Source organism: Astatotilapia calliptera, chromosome 5, assembly GCF_900246225.1.
Source record: "Astatotilapia calliptera chromosome 5, fAstCal1.2, whole genome shotgun sequence".
Lineage (NCBI taxonomy): Eukaryota > Metazoa > Chordata > Actinopteri > Cichliformes > Cichlidae > Astatotilapia > Astatotilapia calliptera.
Genome location: NC_039306.1, coordinates 30,335,498 through 30,352,662, shown reverse-complemented (window position 1 = coordinate 30,352,662; position 17,165 = coordinate 30,335,498). Strand labels below are relative to the sequence as shown.

Here is a 17,165-nt window from a genome sequence, read left to right as displayed (position 1 = left end):
ATATAATTAAAATGGGAAGGTGTTTATTTGAACTTACTTGCATGGTTCAAGCAGGAGCTCCAGCCTCTGCAGTTTCGCCCACTCAGCTTCGGTTGACAAGACCAACCTGTGGTTCTGTTGGTCCAACGTAGCCTGGACAGCCTCTCGGTTACATAGGAGGCGTGAGACCATTGCGAGAGTCGAGTTCCACCTGGTGGGTACATCCTGTATAAGTTGATCGCTCTTCTTTCCGAGTGCTACTTGTTGTTGGTTAAGTTCTGTGGTACTCGCAGGGCTTTGTTTAAAATGACCAACAATCTTGCGGCACTTTGCCAGTACACCGACAAAACCACTGCTATCGAGACATACCGTGATGGTCCTCTGGAGAATGTGAGCATTGCAGGCGATGTGCTCATATGGAAGTGCTCTCATAGCAGCCAGCATGTTTGCTGCGCTGTCTGTGCCAATGGTGGATATCTTGTTTTCAATACCCCAGTCATTTGCTACCTTGAGGAACTGTTCGGCGCATTTATCAGCAAAGTGCCTGGTTTCTGTTCTCATGACGGTCAGTGCAAATGAGTTGAGGTTCCACTCACTATCAATAAAGTGTCCAGTCACCCCAAAATAGCTGTGGTTGCCAGCTGAGGTCCAGTGATCTCCGGTTATAGCAACACAGTTGGGAGAATCCTCCGCCAAAATCTCAAGTTTTTTCTTTTCGCCGTCGTACATTTTGCTGATTTTGGTCGTTACTGTAGTCCTGCACGGCGGCTTGTATGACGGGTCATTGGACGCAATTTGCAACACCTCTGTCAATCCTTCGTCCTCTACTATATTTATCGGCCTACAGTTCATCGCTATCCACTTGGCAATAACATTAGTCAGCCTGTCGGTCGCAGACTTGCTCATACGAGGGGTATTCTCTAGTTTTGTTTGGCGAAAAGCTTTGCTCTGGCTTGCTATATTGCTAACGTCTTCACTGCTAGCTGTTGCTGCACTCGCGGCTGGGTGCTTTGCGTTGAGGTGATAGGCCAAACTTGAGCTGCTTCGGTGGTAAGCAAACTCCTTCTTACACTCTAGGCAGACCACTTTACCTTTGTCAATGGTGCCGTCGGGGCGTTTATGAAATACAAATTTCCCGTTCATTGGGCCAACAACTCTCAGATGCGCCTCCATATCCACACTGTAAGCTAATCACCACTTCTCACCTTGACCTCACGACGTGACTCCACCCCCAACAAGTCAAGCACAAGGAGCCCAGCACATAAAAACGGATTTTATAACATAGCAACTCTCATACAAAATCAATGACGTCAAGAGATTAAAAATTAGATTAACGAGATTAAAAAACATAACGCGCTAAATAGCATTGTAATTAATTAATCGCAATTAACGCGATAATTTGACACCCCTAAAAATAAAACAAAACTTCAGTTTTAGCCTGTATACAGTACAACAAGATGGTGCATACAGTCCATGGAAAGACAGTACAGACATGCATATATAAGCACCCTGCCTGGGGCAGCACAGACAGAAGTAAAGATACATCTGCAGGAATTAAAAAATGCTTCTAAATGACTGGTGTTGTAGAGACCCACCTTTTAGCACATCCCAGCACACCCACTCACTTCACCAGATGCACCTAGTTCTCTCACCTTTGATTGGGTGTGGTGCTTGTCCTTGATTGCACTCACCTGTCACACATTATATGTCACACAGTACATAAGGACTGCATTCACTTTTGGCTGACTCTTTCCTCACTTCCACACGGGGCGGCAGCTGAGCATTGGCAGTCCATGTGTGTCTTTGTTTCCTTCCTTTTTTGCCTTATTTATTTGAGAATAAAAGGAGTACCCTGAAAATAATTCTGCATTAGATGGCTGCTTTTCTTATTCTAACCGGATGAGCCCATGAAGCTGATTGCTTCAGCCCTGAACCTTCCTCCCTTCAAAACATGGTCCTCCAAGCCGGAGAGGTATTAGCATCATGGATACACAGCAGCCATCTAGAAGATCCAGTCGTGATAGTAGACCTCCTGCCTACCTGCAACAGTATGAAGTTCAGTACCCTGGAGCTAGAAGAGCTACATGTGAGACAGAGAGCCAAACTGAATGGCAGCACAGTGATAAAGACACACATGGGCTGCAGGATCCTGTCGGAGAGTCAGAAAGATCACCAGAGACATCCCTTGTTCCTTTACCCACCACCCAAGATGAGGTCATGAGGGAACTCCTAACGACCATGAGGGAGATTAAGCAATTTATGGTTCAATCATCTCCTTCCCATTCTCGTAGCTCCAGATCTTCAATTCGCACAGTCTCATCTGATGGAATCAAAGCTTCTGTATGCAGTTTACGAGCCAGTCCTCAAACACATCAACAACATGAGCAGCTCCCAGTGATTGATACAGTAACCTGTCAATCACCCTTCCGGCCCCCGCAGATTAGCCGTCAGTCTGGCTTAGTTACAGCTGCCAGCCCTCCTTTACCTAATTCAACAATACTAGATGCTGCTATCCCTTCAACTGGTTTGCCTAGACCAGTCCTTGCTACAGAAGATGAGACTCCCTTTGATTTCCTGGCCTTATCACGGCAGGATCCCGACCAGATCTCATGTGTTCAACCTGCTGTTCCTTTAGCTGAAGACCCTGTTCAACCTCTCATTCGCATATCTGACCACAAGCATTGCCCTCCTCTAGAGCAGCAACCAGCTACATCCAATACCTCATATGAACAGAAACCTTTGATATCTGGTACTGCTAGCTCGGGTCACTCCTCTAGCACGAGAACACATGTATATAAGCTTGAAGGTCCTTCATTTCCAGACCTTAGTAGAGAAGACGAAATGCAATACAGGATGTTACGGATAGCCCTTACAAACCTTCTTGATCCTCATGAGACAGAGCACTTCAAATATCATGTCCTTCTTGATCACCTCAAAGTAGACCAAGCTAAACGATTAGCTCTTGCCTTTTCCTACGCTCCTGACCCATACACTCAAGCCATCAAAGCCCTTGATGAGCGTTATGGGCAACCAAGACAGCTGGCATTGAAAGAGCTAAAGAATATACTGGAACTGCCTCCTATCAGAGCAGGTGATGGTCAGAGCCTTGATAATTTTGCTCTTCGAGTACAGGCTTTAGTTGGGTTGCTTAGCACTATGGGAGAACAAGGACGTGCAGAACTAGACTGTGGCTCCCATGTCGATCGCTTGTTAGTGAAGTTGCCTGCAGAGCATTTCAGTCGCTTCAAACGGCATGTTTACAGGGAACAGGGAGAAATGACGTATACCTTGCCTTTGTTCTCATCCTGGTTGCAAATGGAATGCAGGTGTCAACCAAAGAAGGCCAGTCCTGTTCCATCCTTCAACCAGACACGACCTGCCCGTAAGTACGCTTCTCCACTTACAACAATATTACATGGGGCAAATACATCTGATGATCCTGTACAGGCAGCACAACCCATCATAACTAAGGCAACATGTGCATATTGCCGCTCACCTGAACACCACATTAGTAAGTGTCCCGAGTTCATTCAGAAGACAAAGGATGAGAAAATAAACTGGATAAAAGCAAACAAACGGTGTTGGCGTTGTGCTAGGACTCATCAGGCCGCAAAGTGTGACCTGAGGAAAGCATGTGCCACCTGTATGGGACTACATCTACAGATCCTATGTGATGTAAATAAGAGATCTAAAACTGAAACTAATCCTGTAGTGAGGACACTGTACTTTGATAGACCTAGTGACTGTCCTAGTGTCCTTTTAAAGGTTGTGAAAGTGCTCCTGCGAAACGGCAAAAGAACCCTTGAAACATATGCAGTACTTGACGATGGCTCCCAGCGTACCATTCTTCTGACATCAGCTGCACAGCATCTCAACCTAACTGGGGAAGCAGAGAGATTATCACTTAGAACGGTCCGTCAAGAAGTTGAAACTATTCATGGTTCTTCCGTAAGTTTCAAAATCTCACCCATCGCACACCCAGAGAAAACCTACACAATTAATAATGCCTTCACTGCAAGTCACCTAGCACTTTCAGACCACACCTACCCTGTATCATCTCTCCAACGGAGATACAAGCATCTTCAAGGTATCCCATTACCCATTATTAATAAAGCAGCGCCACTCCTGCTCATAGGCTCAGATCATACTCACCTCATCACGCCTACTGCTCCATTGAGACAGGGACCATATGGGTCTCCTGCAGGAGTTAAAACCCAATTAGGATGGACACTTCAAGGTCCGATCACAGATTTTCAGCCCCAGAGCAGTACAGAGCATGTGCAGTGTTTGTTCACATCTCTCAGTTCATCTGCAGATGTACTGCGTTATCATGTTGAGAAGCTATGGCAACTAGACACTTTACCTGAATACAGTGAGAAATCTGTGATCCGATCAAAGCAAGATCAACTGGCACTGGAACTCCTTGAACAGGCCACAAAAAGGGTTGAGATCAATGGTGTTAATCGCTACGCCACTCCTCTTCTTCGGATGGCAAACTTTCCTCCTTTGAATGTCCCTCCAACTGTAGTCATGTCTAGACTCCACAACACTGAGGCTCGGTTAGCTAAAGATCCTGACAAAGCCATGTCTTACAAGGATCAGATTTTGAAATTGGAGCAAGCAGGCTATGTAGTCAAACTTAGCCCAGAGGAGATGCACAATAGCAAAGAAACCTGGTATATCCCTCATCATATGACAAGTCACAACAATAAAGATCGCATAGTCTTTGACTGCTCTTTCACATTTCAAGGTCAGTGTCTCAATAAGTACCTATTGCCAGGACCAATCCTAGGCCCAACACTTCTTGGTGTTTTGTTGCGTTTTAGGCAACATTCAGTAGCAATAAGTGGCGACATCAAAGGCATGTTTCACCAAGTCCGTCTTCTGCCTCCTGATAAACCACTCCTCCGATTCCTGTGGCGTGACATGAACAAAGCAGCTCCCCCTTCAGTGTATGAGTGGCAGGTACTCCCCTTTGGTACGACCTGCAGCCCTTGTTGTGCAATCTATGCACTGCAGAAACATGTGAAGGAATATCAATCTGACAAAGATGTGCAGTCTTCAGAGAGTCTTCAGAGTTTTCCATCAGCAGAGTTAGCTCGAACACTCCTAGACAAATTAAGAAACCATCTATCAGAAGGAGGCTTCGACCTTCGCCAGTGGGCCAGCAATAATCCTGTTGTGATTAGCCATCTACCATCTGAGGTAAGAACGGCAAGTAATGAACTTTGCCTGACTGAAGACAAGCCATCTGGCCCACATGAACGCACATTAGGATTATTGTGGAATTGTGAGACTGATTTGTTTGCCTATAAATACAGAACTCTAGCCTCACACCCCACCACAATGCGTCGTATCTATGCAGTACTTGCTCGTCTGTATGACCCATTAGGCTACTTACTCCCATTCACAACACGCGCCAAAACCTTGGTGCAAGAGCTATGGAGAAAAGAGAGAGATTGGGACGACCCTTCCCTTCCACACGACCTCTTAGAGGCATGGAAGTCCTGGGAAGAAGAACTTTGTTATCTCCCACAAATTGCCATCCCACGTTGCTATACTTCTAAGGAAATGGATGTTTCTACCACAGTTCGAGACATTCATATCTTCTGTGACGCTTCAGAGCGAGCATATGGTGCTGTCGCATATTTGAGATCAGATGATCTTGAAGGCCATGTAGAACTGAGTTTCTTGTTAGCTCGCTCACGTGTTGCTCCTAAATGGCATTTAACAATACCCAGACTGGAGCTATGCGCAGCCCTACTAGGCGCACGCCTCTGTGAGCTCATACAAACAGAACTCGCCTTACCAGTCAGGACTACCACCCTTTGGTCTGACTCGACAACTGTGCTTCACTGGCTTCAGTCAGATTCCTGCCGTTTCAAGGTATTCGTAGGAGCCAGAGTCTCAGAAATTCAAAACCTCACAAACAGTCAAGACTGGAGATACATCAATTCAGCCACAAATCCTGCTGATGATGTTACGAGAGGTAAATCCCTGAAAGAGTTCCTTAGCCCAAACAGGTGGACTGAGGGTCCCTCGTTTCTGCATGAACCTCCAAATAACTGGCCCACAGTTACAGATCTCCATCCTGATGATGATCAGACTGAGTTAAAGAAATCCTACTTTTTTGGTATTGTCAGTATACCCTCCCATACATACACACCCAGCTTCAGAACGTATCAAGAGCTATTGGATTTCACGGCTCATTCACTCTCCAACCAAAAGGGTAACATTCCTTCTGCAGCTGATTATCAAACAGCAGAACAAGAAATCCTTCGTCAGGCACAACTGGACAGTTTCGGTGAAGATTTAGCCCGTTTACAGTCAGACAAACCCCTCTCATCCGACAGCCGTCTATTGTGTTTGTCACCAGTGTTGTGCAGGAATTCTGGACTTATCCATGTAGGAGGCCGACTACGGCAAAGCCCAGACTTGGAATTGAATGTCATTCACCCAATAGTACTTGATCCTGCTCATCCAGTGACCAAACTGATCATACAAAATTATGATGACAAACTGCATCATGCTGGTTCAGAAAGACTTTTTGCTGAACTATGTCGGAAATTCTGGATTCTCAGAGGAAGGGAAGCCGTACGCAGGCATCAGTATAGCTGCGTCGCATGTCAGAAATGGAGAGCACAGCCCATCATTCCAAAAATGTCAGACTTGCCTGCTGCTCGTCTTAGGTTATTCAAACCACCTTTCTACTCCACAGGAATAGACTGCTTTGGACCATACAAGGTCAAGACAGGCCGCAGATCGGAGAAAAGGTGGGGAATAATATTCAAATGTCTCACCACTCGGTGTATACATCTTGACCTCCTAAACAGTATGGATACAGACTCCTTCCTCATGGCCCTCCAACGATTCATTTCTCGACGAGGAACACCCCTGGAAATTATATGTGATCAAGGAACTATCTTCAAAGGAGGAGATAAGGAACTACAGGCAGCTTTTAACAACCTTGCTCCGACTCTACAGCCGGTCCTGATGACTAAAAGAATCCATTTCAAATTCAATCCCCCGCATGCACCCCATTTCGGTGGAGCCTGGGAGAGGGAGATACGTTCTGTGAAGAATGCTCTGAAGAGAACCATTGGTGCACAGATGGTCACTGAAGAGGTCTTAAGAACAGTCCTAATTGAGATTGAAGGCATTCTTAACTCAAAACCCCTAGGCTATGTATCCTCAGACATTGCGGACATTGACCCCGTAACCCCAAACCTTCTCCTTATGGGCCGACATGATTCATCACTCCCCCTGGTATCCTATTCTGATTCTGACCTCCTAGGCCGACGACGATGGCGACATGCACAAATATTGGCAGATCACTTCTGGCGACACTTCATAAGAGACTATCTACCATCCCTCCAAAGAAGACCCAAATGGCAGAAGGAAAAACCAGATCTCACACTGAACTCTGTCGTCATGATTATGGATTCACACCTTCCACGAGCCCTTTGGCCTGTAGGAAGAGTGACGCGCTTGCTGAAAAGCCCAGATGACCACATCAGAACTGTGGAGGTCTTAGTACAGGATAAAACCTATATCCGCCCTGTCTCCTGTCTGATCCCCCTGCCCTCGCTTCCTGACGAAGACTGATCCTGATCATATCAACATATTTCTCACTAGAAATATGGGGGCGGCTGTTGTAGAGACCCACCTTTTAGCACATCCCAGCACACCCACTCACTTCACCAGATGCACCTTGTTTAGTTCTCTCACCTTTGATTGGGTGTGGTGCTTGTCCTTGATTGCACTCACCTGTCACACATTATATGTCACACAGTACATAAGGACTGCATTCACTTTTGGCTGACTCTTTCCTCACTTCCACACGGGGCGGCAGCTGAGCATTGGCAGTCCATGTGTGTCTTTGTTTCCTTCCTTTTTTGCCTTATTTATTTGAGAATAAAAGGAGTACCCTGAAAATAATTCTGCATTAGATGGCTGCTTTTCTTATTCTAACCAGATGAGCCCATGAAGCTGATTGCTTCAGCCCTGAACCTTCCTCCCTTCAAAACAACTGGATAATTTTCTCTTAACCTGAGGCTTAATGAATCTGCCTGATAAATTGACAAGAGGGGGAAAATAAAGAGAAGTGTGGGGAGAAATATGAGCAGCTGAATCGGTGCAGCCCTGAGCTAATGCCTGTACAGTTCCACATTAAAGACATAGGAGTCCAGCAAGAAAAATAAAACATCGTTGTGTCCTACTTTACTAACAGCTCTTCAAGGCTAACCACCAGAAATCTATTTAAAATCTGCTGAGACATTTCACTAAAGACTCAAACCATCAATCTCATCATAGTACAAAAGGAAGAGTAAGGGGATCACCAAAGTCATTAAGGGTGATCTTTTAGGAACCAAGCCTTCCAGTTCAAGACAAATGTGCAAACGCAAATTAGCCTGGAGCCCTCCAGTTCAGTTTCAATTTCCAAGGGGTTTTCATCAACAGACAAAGACTAAAATACTCCTACATACAACTTTATTAATGCACTGCACTACAATCCTAGACTGTACTGCATGGCATGTGTCTGACTGATATCATGGTCGTGATAAAAAGAGGGAAAAGCCCAATATTTCTTTTTGTCTTTTTTTTTTTTTTGTTGTTAGCACAATCCAATTCTTTCCTGCACCACCCCGTGTCCTCTCACAATCTGCTGTTTCCTCTACTCAGTGTAAGGCGAGTAGTTTGGGTCTAATGCTCTCATTAGTTCCTGCTCTATCTCTGCATAGCATTGCATGCTGGCTTCATCTTTTATTCTCTGTTCTCATTCAGTTTGAACAGCCCTGCTCTCCCATCTGGGAGCAGAGGATTCTTTTCCTCCCATTATATCATCCTTTCACTGAACTGGATAAACTGTAAATAGGAAGTTTAGAGCCTCTGACAGGGGATGGAGAGTGCTGATGCTCCTCCTGCTACACCCAGAGCCTGATGGTTAAAACAAGGATGATGTGGAGGCTTTTGTGTTAAGTCCTGCACATCTGAAACTGAATGCCACATGACAGCGTGTTGCTCAAAGGCAACACGTGTGATGAGGATATGGGAATCTGCATGAGTCATCATTATGAATTTGATGACAAAATAGCATCAATCCACAGAGAGTGCAGACACTGACATCAAAATATGCTCCTTAAAAATACGTAAAGATCACATACCATCGTGATATTTTATATATATATATATATATATATATATATATATATATATATATATATATATATATATATATATATATATATATATATATATATATATATATATATATATATAACACCCAGCACGCCCCTGCGGGCGGTTTATCCTTCAAGCTCGGGTCCTCTACCAGAGGCCTGGGAGCTTGAGGGTCCTGCGCAGTATCTTAGCTGTTCCCAGGACTGCGCTCTTCTGGACAGAGATCTCCGATGTTGTTCCCGGGATCTGCTGGAGCCACTCGCCTATCTTGGGAGTCACCGCACCTAGTGCTCCGATTACCACGGGGACCACCGTTACCTTCACCCTCCACATCCTCTCGAGCTCTTCTCTGAGCCCTTGGTATTTCTCCAGCTTCTCGTGTTCCTTCTTCCTGATATTGCTGTCATTCGGAACCGCTACATCGATCGCTACGGCCGTCTTCTTCTGTTTGTCTACCACCACTATGTCCGGTTGGTTAGCCACCACCATTTTGTCCGTCTGTATCTGGAAGTCCCACAGGATCTTAGCTCGGTCATTCTCCACCACCCTTGGGGGCATCTCCCATTTTGACCTCGGGACTTCCAGGTTATACTCGGCACAGATGTTCCTGTACACTATGCCGGCCACTTGGTTATGGCGTTCCATGTATGCCTTGCCTGCTAGCATCTTGCACCCTGCTGTTATGTGCTGGATTGTCTCTGGGGCATCTTTACACAGCCTGCACCTGGGGTCTTGCCTGGTGTGATAGACCCCAGCCTCTATGGATCTTGTGCTCAGAGCTTGTTCTTGTGCTGCCATGATTAGTGCCTCTGTGCTGTCTTTCAGTCCAGCTTTGTCCAGCCACTGGTAGGATTTCTGGATATCAGCCACCTCCTCTATCTGCCGGTGGTACATACCGTGCAGGGGCCTGTCCTTCCATGCTGGTTCCTCGTCTCCCTCCTCTTTCTTGGGTTTCTGCTGCCTGAGGTATTCACTGAGCACTCGGTCAGTTGGGGCCATCTTCCCAATGTATTCTTGGATGTTCGTTGTCTCATCCTGGACTGTGGTGCTGACACTCACCAGTCCCCGGCCCCCTTCCTTCCGCTTAGCGTACAGCCTCAGGGTGCTGGACTTGGGGTGAAACCCTCCATGCATGGTAAGGAGCTTTCTTGTCTTTATGTCAGTGGCTTCTATCTCCTCCTTTGGCCAGCCTATTACCCCAGCATATATATATATATATATATATTTATATATATATAGCAACATGATATATATAGAAGCATGCTAAAAATAATACTGTGTACAGCTGCAAAACGGGGCTAGGCTGCTAAGTACTTGAATGCATCTGAGCAGTATAAATCAGCTCTGGTGAAATAGATTTAGGTATTCAGCTAAAAAAAAGTGAGTCAGCAAAAACAGGAATGCTGCAGTGGGAAGTTTAACACTGTTGTGTAAAAGGAAAGCAATCTCATAGGTGTGAAATCGACGTGGCTCACTCATTTTCAGCAGGAAACCATCATCAAATCAGCACACACTGCAGTATAACGGATGAAAACCAACCCAGCGATAATGATTCAGTCTCATAAACAGGCCTCCCTCATTCTTCTAGAATTAACCAGTTTTAGATTTTGTTAGCTCTCCCTCCAAGTCCAGCCTTAAAAGCCATCCACGTCTTCATTTAAATTCTCTTTAATTTGGAGAGAGCAAATAAAACTCAACAGCATAAAGAGACTTTGTGGTCAGGGCACCATGCCGCTGCTTGTTAGAAGTGTGCTACTAGGTTCTTGGAGGGAATAGAAACTGATGGGGATGAGTGTTACAGAACTGTTGTTTCCTGAGGCTTTGGTGTGAAATCAAAGAGAAGTTTCTAACGCTCGCTGCTTTGGAGAAAAGCCTAGAAATGGAACGGGGATATTATATCAGTTAATGATGACTATCTACAGCAAAACTCCTGCAGGGAGATGTTAAGTACAGTAAAGACAGTCAGAGCATATCATTACATGAATTCTACTTTAAATGTTTACCACCTGAAATGGAATACACACAGCTTTCTAGTTAAGGTTTGAGGTTTTATTTCAGTCAAGAACCATAAACCTTTTTCCCTTTATTGTCACACAGATTAACCTGCCAAATTTTTAAAAAGCATCTGGTCACAAAAGAAATAACTGTTCCAGTTTTCCTTCATTATTTAGGCTCAGAGTCAGTCAGCAGAGCACACTAGCTTTCACTAGTTTGACATGGCTTTTATTTGAGACACAAAAACAAGAGGACAGGAAGACAGATTTTGACAGGGTGCTGTTGCTTTGATGATTCAGCTCAAAATGAACTCTTTGCCAAATTGTCTGCTTGCTTTGTAACAATGTTTAGCTGGGTTGTGCATGTCATCCACATGGATGCCAGGACCCAAGCAGTATTTTGCATTGTGACAACAATACATGAATGCTGTCACGGTCCTGGGTCAGTGGCCCAGTGTTTTGAGTTTCTTGTGTCTCTGAGTTTTTGTATTATGCTCTTAGTTCTTTGTTGCCCCAGTTTATTCTATAGTTTAGTGTCTTAATTTGGCCTTCTTGTATTCTGTTTAGTTCTCTGAGTATTTAGTAGCTGCCCTCTATGTCTCTTTGTTGTTGTTCTCTGTTTTTCTTAGTTGCTCTGTCTCCCCTAATCTAGTTTGCGTCTGTGCTACTTCCTGTTTTACTTTGAAGGTCTGTGTCTCATGTGAGTGTATCCTACTACTTTGCCCCCTTCTCTCGTCAGTCCTGATTTCTCCCAGCTGTGCTCCCCTTCTGTGTCTCATTCCCCTCGTTATTTCCCAGTGTATTTGAGCCCTGTATTTCTCTGTGTCAGTGTCACGATCTCCCTCATGCTGTGTGCGATTCTCCCCGTGTCTCCTGGTGTACATTATAATTAGCTTTTCCCAGTTTAGTTTTGTATTGTTTGTGATCTGTTTTCCAGCAATAAAGCTGTGCTTTTGAGTTCAAGTTCTGTCCCCGTGAGTTTGCATCTGGGTCCAATTCCTGCCTGCCACACAGCCGAAACATGACAAATGCATTCCCTTGCTGCACGTTCTAAGGGTACTGTTGTTGTCTGGCATCCACATCCAGAGAATCTATAGCAAACGATTGATTTAGGAATGATCATTGATGTTTTTGAAGACTTGTGAACCAAATACAAATACGTGTGCACCAAAAGGAAGCAATATTGATCAGTATCAGTCACAGTATCAGTTCCGCTGTTCATACATAATTCGGTTAGAAATGGTTCATAGCCTACACATTTTAAGCATTTACGGTTTACAGCTAAAAAGATGATAAGGGGCCGGTGATTTCATGATGAAATTATATGCCATCCAGTATAGGTACATGTACCTATAAATGTAAAAATTATGAGTGCAAGGATTTTAACTATTGTCTTGAACAATGCATCAATTCCACAGTCAGTGCTATAAGGAATAATATGTGGTTAATTAGCCAAAGAAATGAGAAACGCTGTGTGGGAGTGTGTAGCTCAACTCACAGTTTAATGGAGTGTAGGTTTCAACAGATGCTGATACAATTTTTTAGGGTAATTAAGATAAGGTAATATTAACCCTCTACAGTCTGAACCATGAAATAATTGCTAGAGAATTCAAATTTTTTGAAAATGAGTGTTTAGTGAACCTTCTAATGAAATAATTACGATTCATATGTTATTGCTTGCAAGAAGACAAATGAGACCTTCACCTGGAGCACAATTTGGGGTAAAGACCAAATTATTGTGTGATTGGGTGATCATTATGTGCAAGCAGATGCTACCACAGGTGATACCACTGTGGACTGTGTACGAATGGACGGACAACAGACGCGTGACCATTTAATAATGATTAAAATCAGTATACCTGGCAGCTACGATAGTTTTGTGCACAGACAGGCAAAACCGTTAGAACAAAAATGAAATAAGTTCATTATTGTCCAGACAGCAAAAACTGTTTCTTAAAATTTCCTTTTAAAAAATCTTTACACTGATTTACATCTGGAATCCAGGAATCAGGCAGCTCAAGGCAGAGGCCTTATCAGTATGCATGTACAGTACTTTGTTCTGACAGTCACATACTGTACACCCAAGAAAACTATGCACAAAGGAAAGCATGACTTTTTCAAACAGGCTGGTCTATGTGTACTTTCTTGTGGACAGTAGATTTTTCAGAATGGAGCTTGTGAGGATAATTTATCTCTACTGAAGATAAAAAGCGGGAAAGTTAGTTGTTCTTGCACAGCAGTTATAAAAAAAAATATGGCACGAGGGCCTAAGTGGCAAATTTGTTAAAGAGAGTTAGTAAATTACCACAAATTCAATAATTAGATCCGACATTTCTGCAGTCATAAATATGCAGAATGTCTGCCGAGGTCTTTAAAACATTGCCACAGAGCAGATTAATTCAACCTTCATGTCCTATTTGAGAAAAATCGCCTTTATGCTTGTGCAAAGACTGTTTGTTAAAAAGCTTTTCTGCAGAGTAAGTAATCTCTGGTGCAATGTAAACTAGGGATAATAACATTTTTGTCTTTGTCTGTAAAATATCAAAGATCCAGTTCGTAACACAGAAACCTACATACAGTGTAATGTCTAAGTAAGTAGGTCGTTTTTGCAATGTACACCACAGCGTCATCATATTTACCAGCTATTCTCTCTGGGGGGGCAGCAGGATGAGGAATGCATAATCTCCCTTGACAGAATGTTCATGAAAATTAGGATGGTGTCACTGCTGCACTCTAAAAAATGATTCATGGGGTTAGTAAGTAAAGCTTAAAATTAATAGCTTTTTCTGCATAAAAAATTAAGTTTGTTGCATGTACACATTGTAATCAGTTGATAACTTAATTTAATGAGTTGGTCGAAATGAAAATAAAGAAAACAGTCTTAGCTCAGTAATATATCGATTTTGAACAGACATTTCTGTGTTAACTTAACATGAAAGTGTATTCAGTTAATACAACTTAAAAATCTCGTAAGCGTCCTTTAAAAGCTGAGTACAAGGCTGACTTGCCCGGACATGTTGTGCTCTCAGACCACTGATCGAAAGAAACGGAGGCAAAGAGAGAAAGCAGAGAAGCGGCATTTTGTACGGAACATTATCAAACGTTAAAGCTTTGTGGTGAGTACAATTTTTTGCCTTGTTTTATTCACAGCAGCTAATAACTCTAACTTTGACTCTATCAACACGCACTGCAAGAAATCCTTTTTACACAACACTAAACTCTTCCTCGGCGAGTGGTGGTGATAAGCTAGTAACGTTACACTTCTGGCTAACTTGTGAAGTAATTCGACCGTAACATTAGTCTTTGTTAAGTTTTGTTTTACGGTGGCAGCCAAATGGTGTTAATTGACACTGAGCTTCTGTAGCAGTAGTTTTAACTCTGCAAAGACAGGGTAATACATGTTTTTCTTCTTTCTACTTTGAAATCGTTGCAGCCTTGATGAAGGTTTGACCAGCAAAAGGCTGGGCCATTTTACATTCATGACTAAACAAATGTAGGTTACTGAGTATACATTTGGTTTAACATCGATGCATTTTGATGTTTAAGTCCTAGAGTTATTTTTATGTGAGATTGAAGTTTGTTAATTGAGCCCTAGCTGAAGAACAGCCTGTGTCAAAGTTCAGTCAAAAAACGCGGGCGAGGAAGCGAACGCCATGTTGTAGAAACGCCACAGGAAAGATCTTAAGTAACATTCATAAACTAGTTGTTTTAATGACATTACATTGAGTGTGCATTAGCACATAAAATATAATTTTGCTCTTTTGGGTGTTAACTGCAGATACATAAGCGCAGTTGTATCACTTAAGAAAAAATATCTTTGATTTGGAAACATAACATAACATTCTCCATTCGCAGGCAGGAAGTTGTCAATCAAGCACCAAAAATCAATGACCTGAAAGAAAGATGGCCTGCTCTTTTTGATGCAGTTCAGGTAAATATTTTTCCATAAGATAATTTGCAGTATGTATTCTTTTAAAGTAAACTGTATACATTAACATGTTGTGCCTATTTGTGCCTTTTTTTTTATACAGATAAACCAAGAATTCAGAAGGATCACCACTGTTAACCTGGAGACAACATTCATGGCAAAGCTGGACCAGTACTCTCAGAAAATAATGTCCTTGCTGTCCTCAAGAGGAGGGGCTGCAAAAATGCGCATTCGGCGCATCCAGAACATGCTGCTAGAGGTATGAATGAATGAAATGTAGTTTATTTCAAATAGGATAATCCACTTTTTTTTCCAATAGGTGATATTGAGTCTTAAAAGGTAGCTGTTTACAACTCAACTATGTCAAATTATTGTTTAGAGCTTGAGGCACAAATATCAATTAAAACTATAAATACTTAATAATAAAACAAATTATAGGTGATGTGGATCATGATTGGCAGAGTAATTTGCAAGATTTTGCAGTTTTTCTATTTGTTACCTGGATTTTTCAAGTTCATGAATTGATCATTTCAGAGAAATGGCTCTTTGAAATGATCAATTCATTATTTTGATTATCACTGGAAATCTATAATTGGTACAGTTCAGGCCATATAAAGTCAATCCTTTTTTCCTTTTTTTTTTGGATGTAATTATCAAAAACCCATCCTCCTCGAAGAGCAGTTCGACATTCTTTTTCTTATTCACAGGACGATTCTGTGGAGAGAAGGCGAGAGGTCGCTATCCGTGGCTTAGTGGTGTATCTCAGGGAAAAGGAGGAGGATCTCTTCAAAGAGCAGGTAAATCAGACATGACTATACTTTGTATTAGAGGTACGATCTAATCTATTATTAATTGATTTCTAAATTAATCGGCAACTATTTTGATAATTGATTGATCGGTTTAAGTAATTATTTTAGAAAAAGAAGTCCAAATTCTCTGGTTTCAGCTTCATAAATGTGAATCGTTTCTGGTTTCTTTACTCCTCTATGACAGCAAACTGAATATGTTTGACATTTGAGGTCATCATATTGGGCTCTGAGAAACATTGACATTTTTCACCATTTTCTGACATTTTCTGGACCAAACAACTAATCAGATAATCGTCAAAGGAGCTTGCAAAGAGAACCTTCACAGACATAATCAGATAATCGAGAAAATTGTTAGTTGCAGCCCTATTTTGTGTTACTCTCATGTATAAGTATGATTACTTAAAACATTTATATTGATTCTGATCTACCAGGATGGTGGCGGGGATATTACCAATGAAGTGATGAAGATTGTAACCAGAGGTGCCACAACGTCTGATCCAGCCAGCGCAAGGATCATACTTGAAGGAACAGAAGTCCTAGCAGACCTGGATGTACCCAGAGCCTGTGCCTTGCTAATGGGGCTGATATATGCACTCAACCTCAGCTACCCAAAAGAACTGAAAAACACTTTTGAAAAACACTTTTGAAGTGTTTCAAAAGATATTCCTCGAGCTGGATGATCTGAAAGCCAGTCCTAAGGTAATGTCACTAAAAAGTAAACTGTTGTACTAAAAAATGTGAAGAGTGAGGCTATCCTCAAATTAAACGGGAAATGTTCCACTGTTGTTTGCAATGTGTTGTGTTACATACTTTACAGTAGGCAGTAGGTGTAAAGTTGAGCGTTGAGCATTAAGTACACCTAGTTAAAAATAATGCACTTTAAAAGGATAGCTCGGGTCTTTTGAAGTGAGGCTGTATATGAGGTACATATGTATTGTGAGTGTATTACACACAGTAGATGGCAGTCAGTAAGCTCCACCTACGGAGAAGCAGACGGGGCCACCGGCACGCAAGATGAGCCTCCATCCTAATAAAACTGATGTCAGTTTAAATGTACATTATATCAAGAATATGTTTACTGCTTTATTTTGCTATCAGACAGCCTTTTCTGTGAGGAAAGAGAAGTTCTACTGCTTGTTGTTTCAATCGCTCTGGCCCACCAGCGTCCATGGACAAAAACAGCAATTTTACCTGACAGCACACAGGAGTTGCTGGTCTCCTGCTGCCTTGATCAGTAAGTGTAATTGTGTTATTTGGTGACTTTGGTGTTAGTTC

General features: G+C 42.7%; 2 protein-coding genes across 2 annotated transcripts in view; one reads left to right on the top strand and one right to left on the bottom strand.

Moving 5' to 3' along the window:
* The window catches only part of LOC113022918 (zinc finger BED domain-containing protein 1-like), a 30,028-nt gene extending 28,476 nt beyond the window's left edge, over positions 1–1,552 (bottom strand). Inside the window, exon 1 of the mRNA XM_026168846.1 lies at positions 38–1,552. Within this exon, the coding sequence (XP_026024631.1) occupies positions 38–1,152 (1,115 nt within the window). The 5' untranslated portion in view covers positions 1,153–1,552. The remainder of the gene's footprint in view (positions 1–37) is intronic.
* Positions 1,553–1,923: 371 nt separating this feature from the next.
* On the top strand, positions 1,924–9,103 carry LOC113022917 (uncharacterized). The gene is made up of 2 exons (XM_026168845.1): positions 1,924–3,927; positions 5,056–9,103. Exons 1-2 carry the CDS (start codon positions 1,963–1,965, stop codon positions 7,582–7,584), a joined length of 4,494 nt encoding a protein of 1,497 aa, XP_026024630.1. The 5' UTR covers positions 1,924–1,962; the 3' UTR covers positions 7,585–9,103.
* The last annotated feature ends 8,062 nt before the right edge of the window (positions 9,104–17,165 follow it).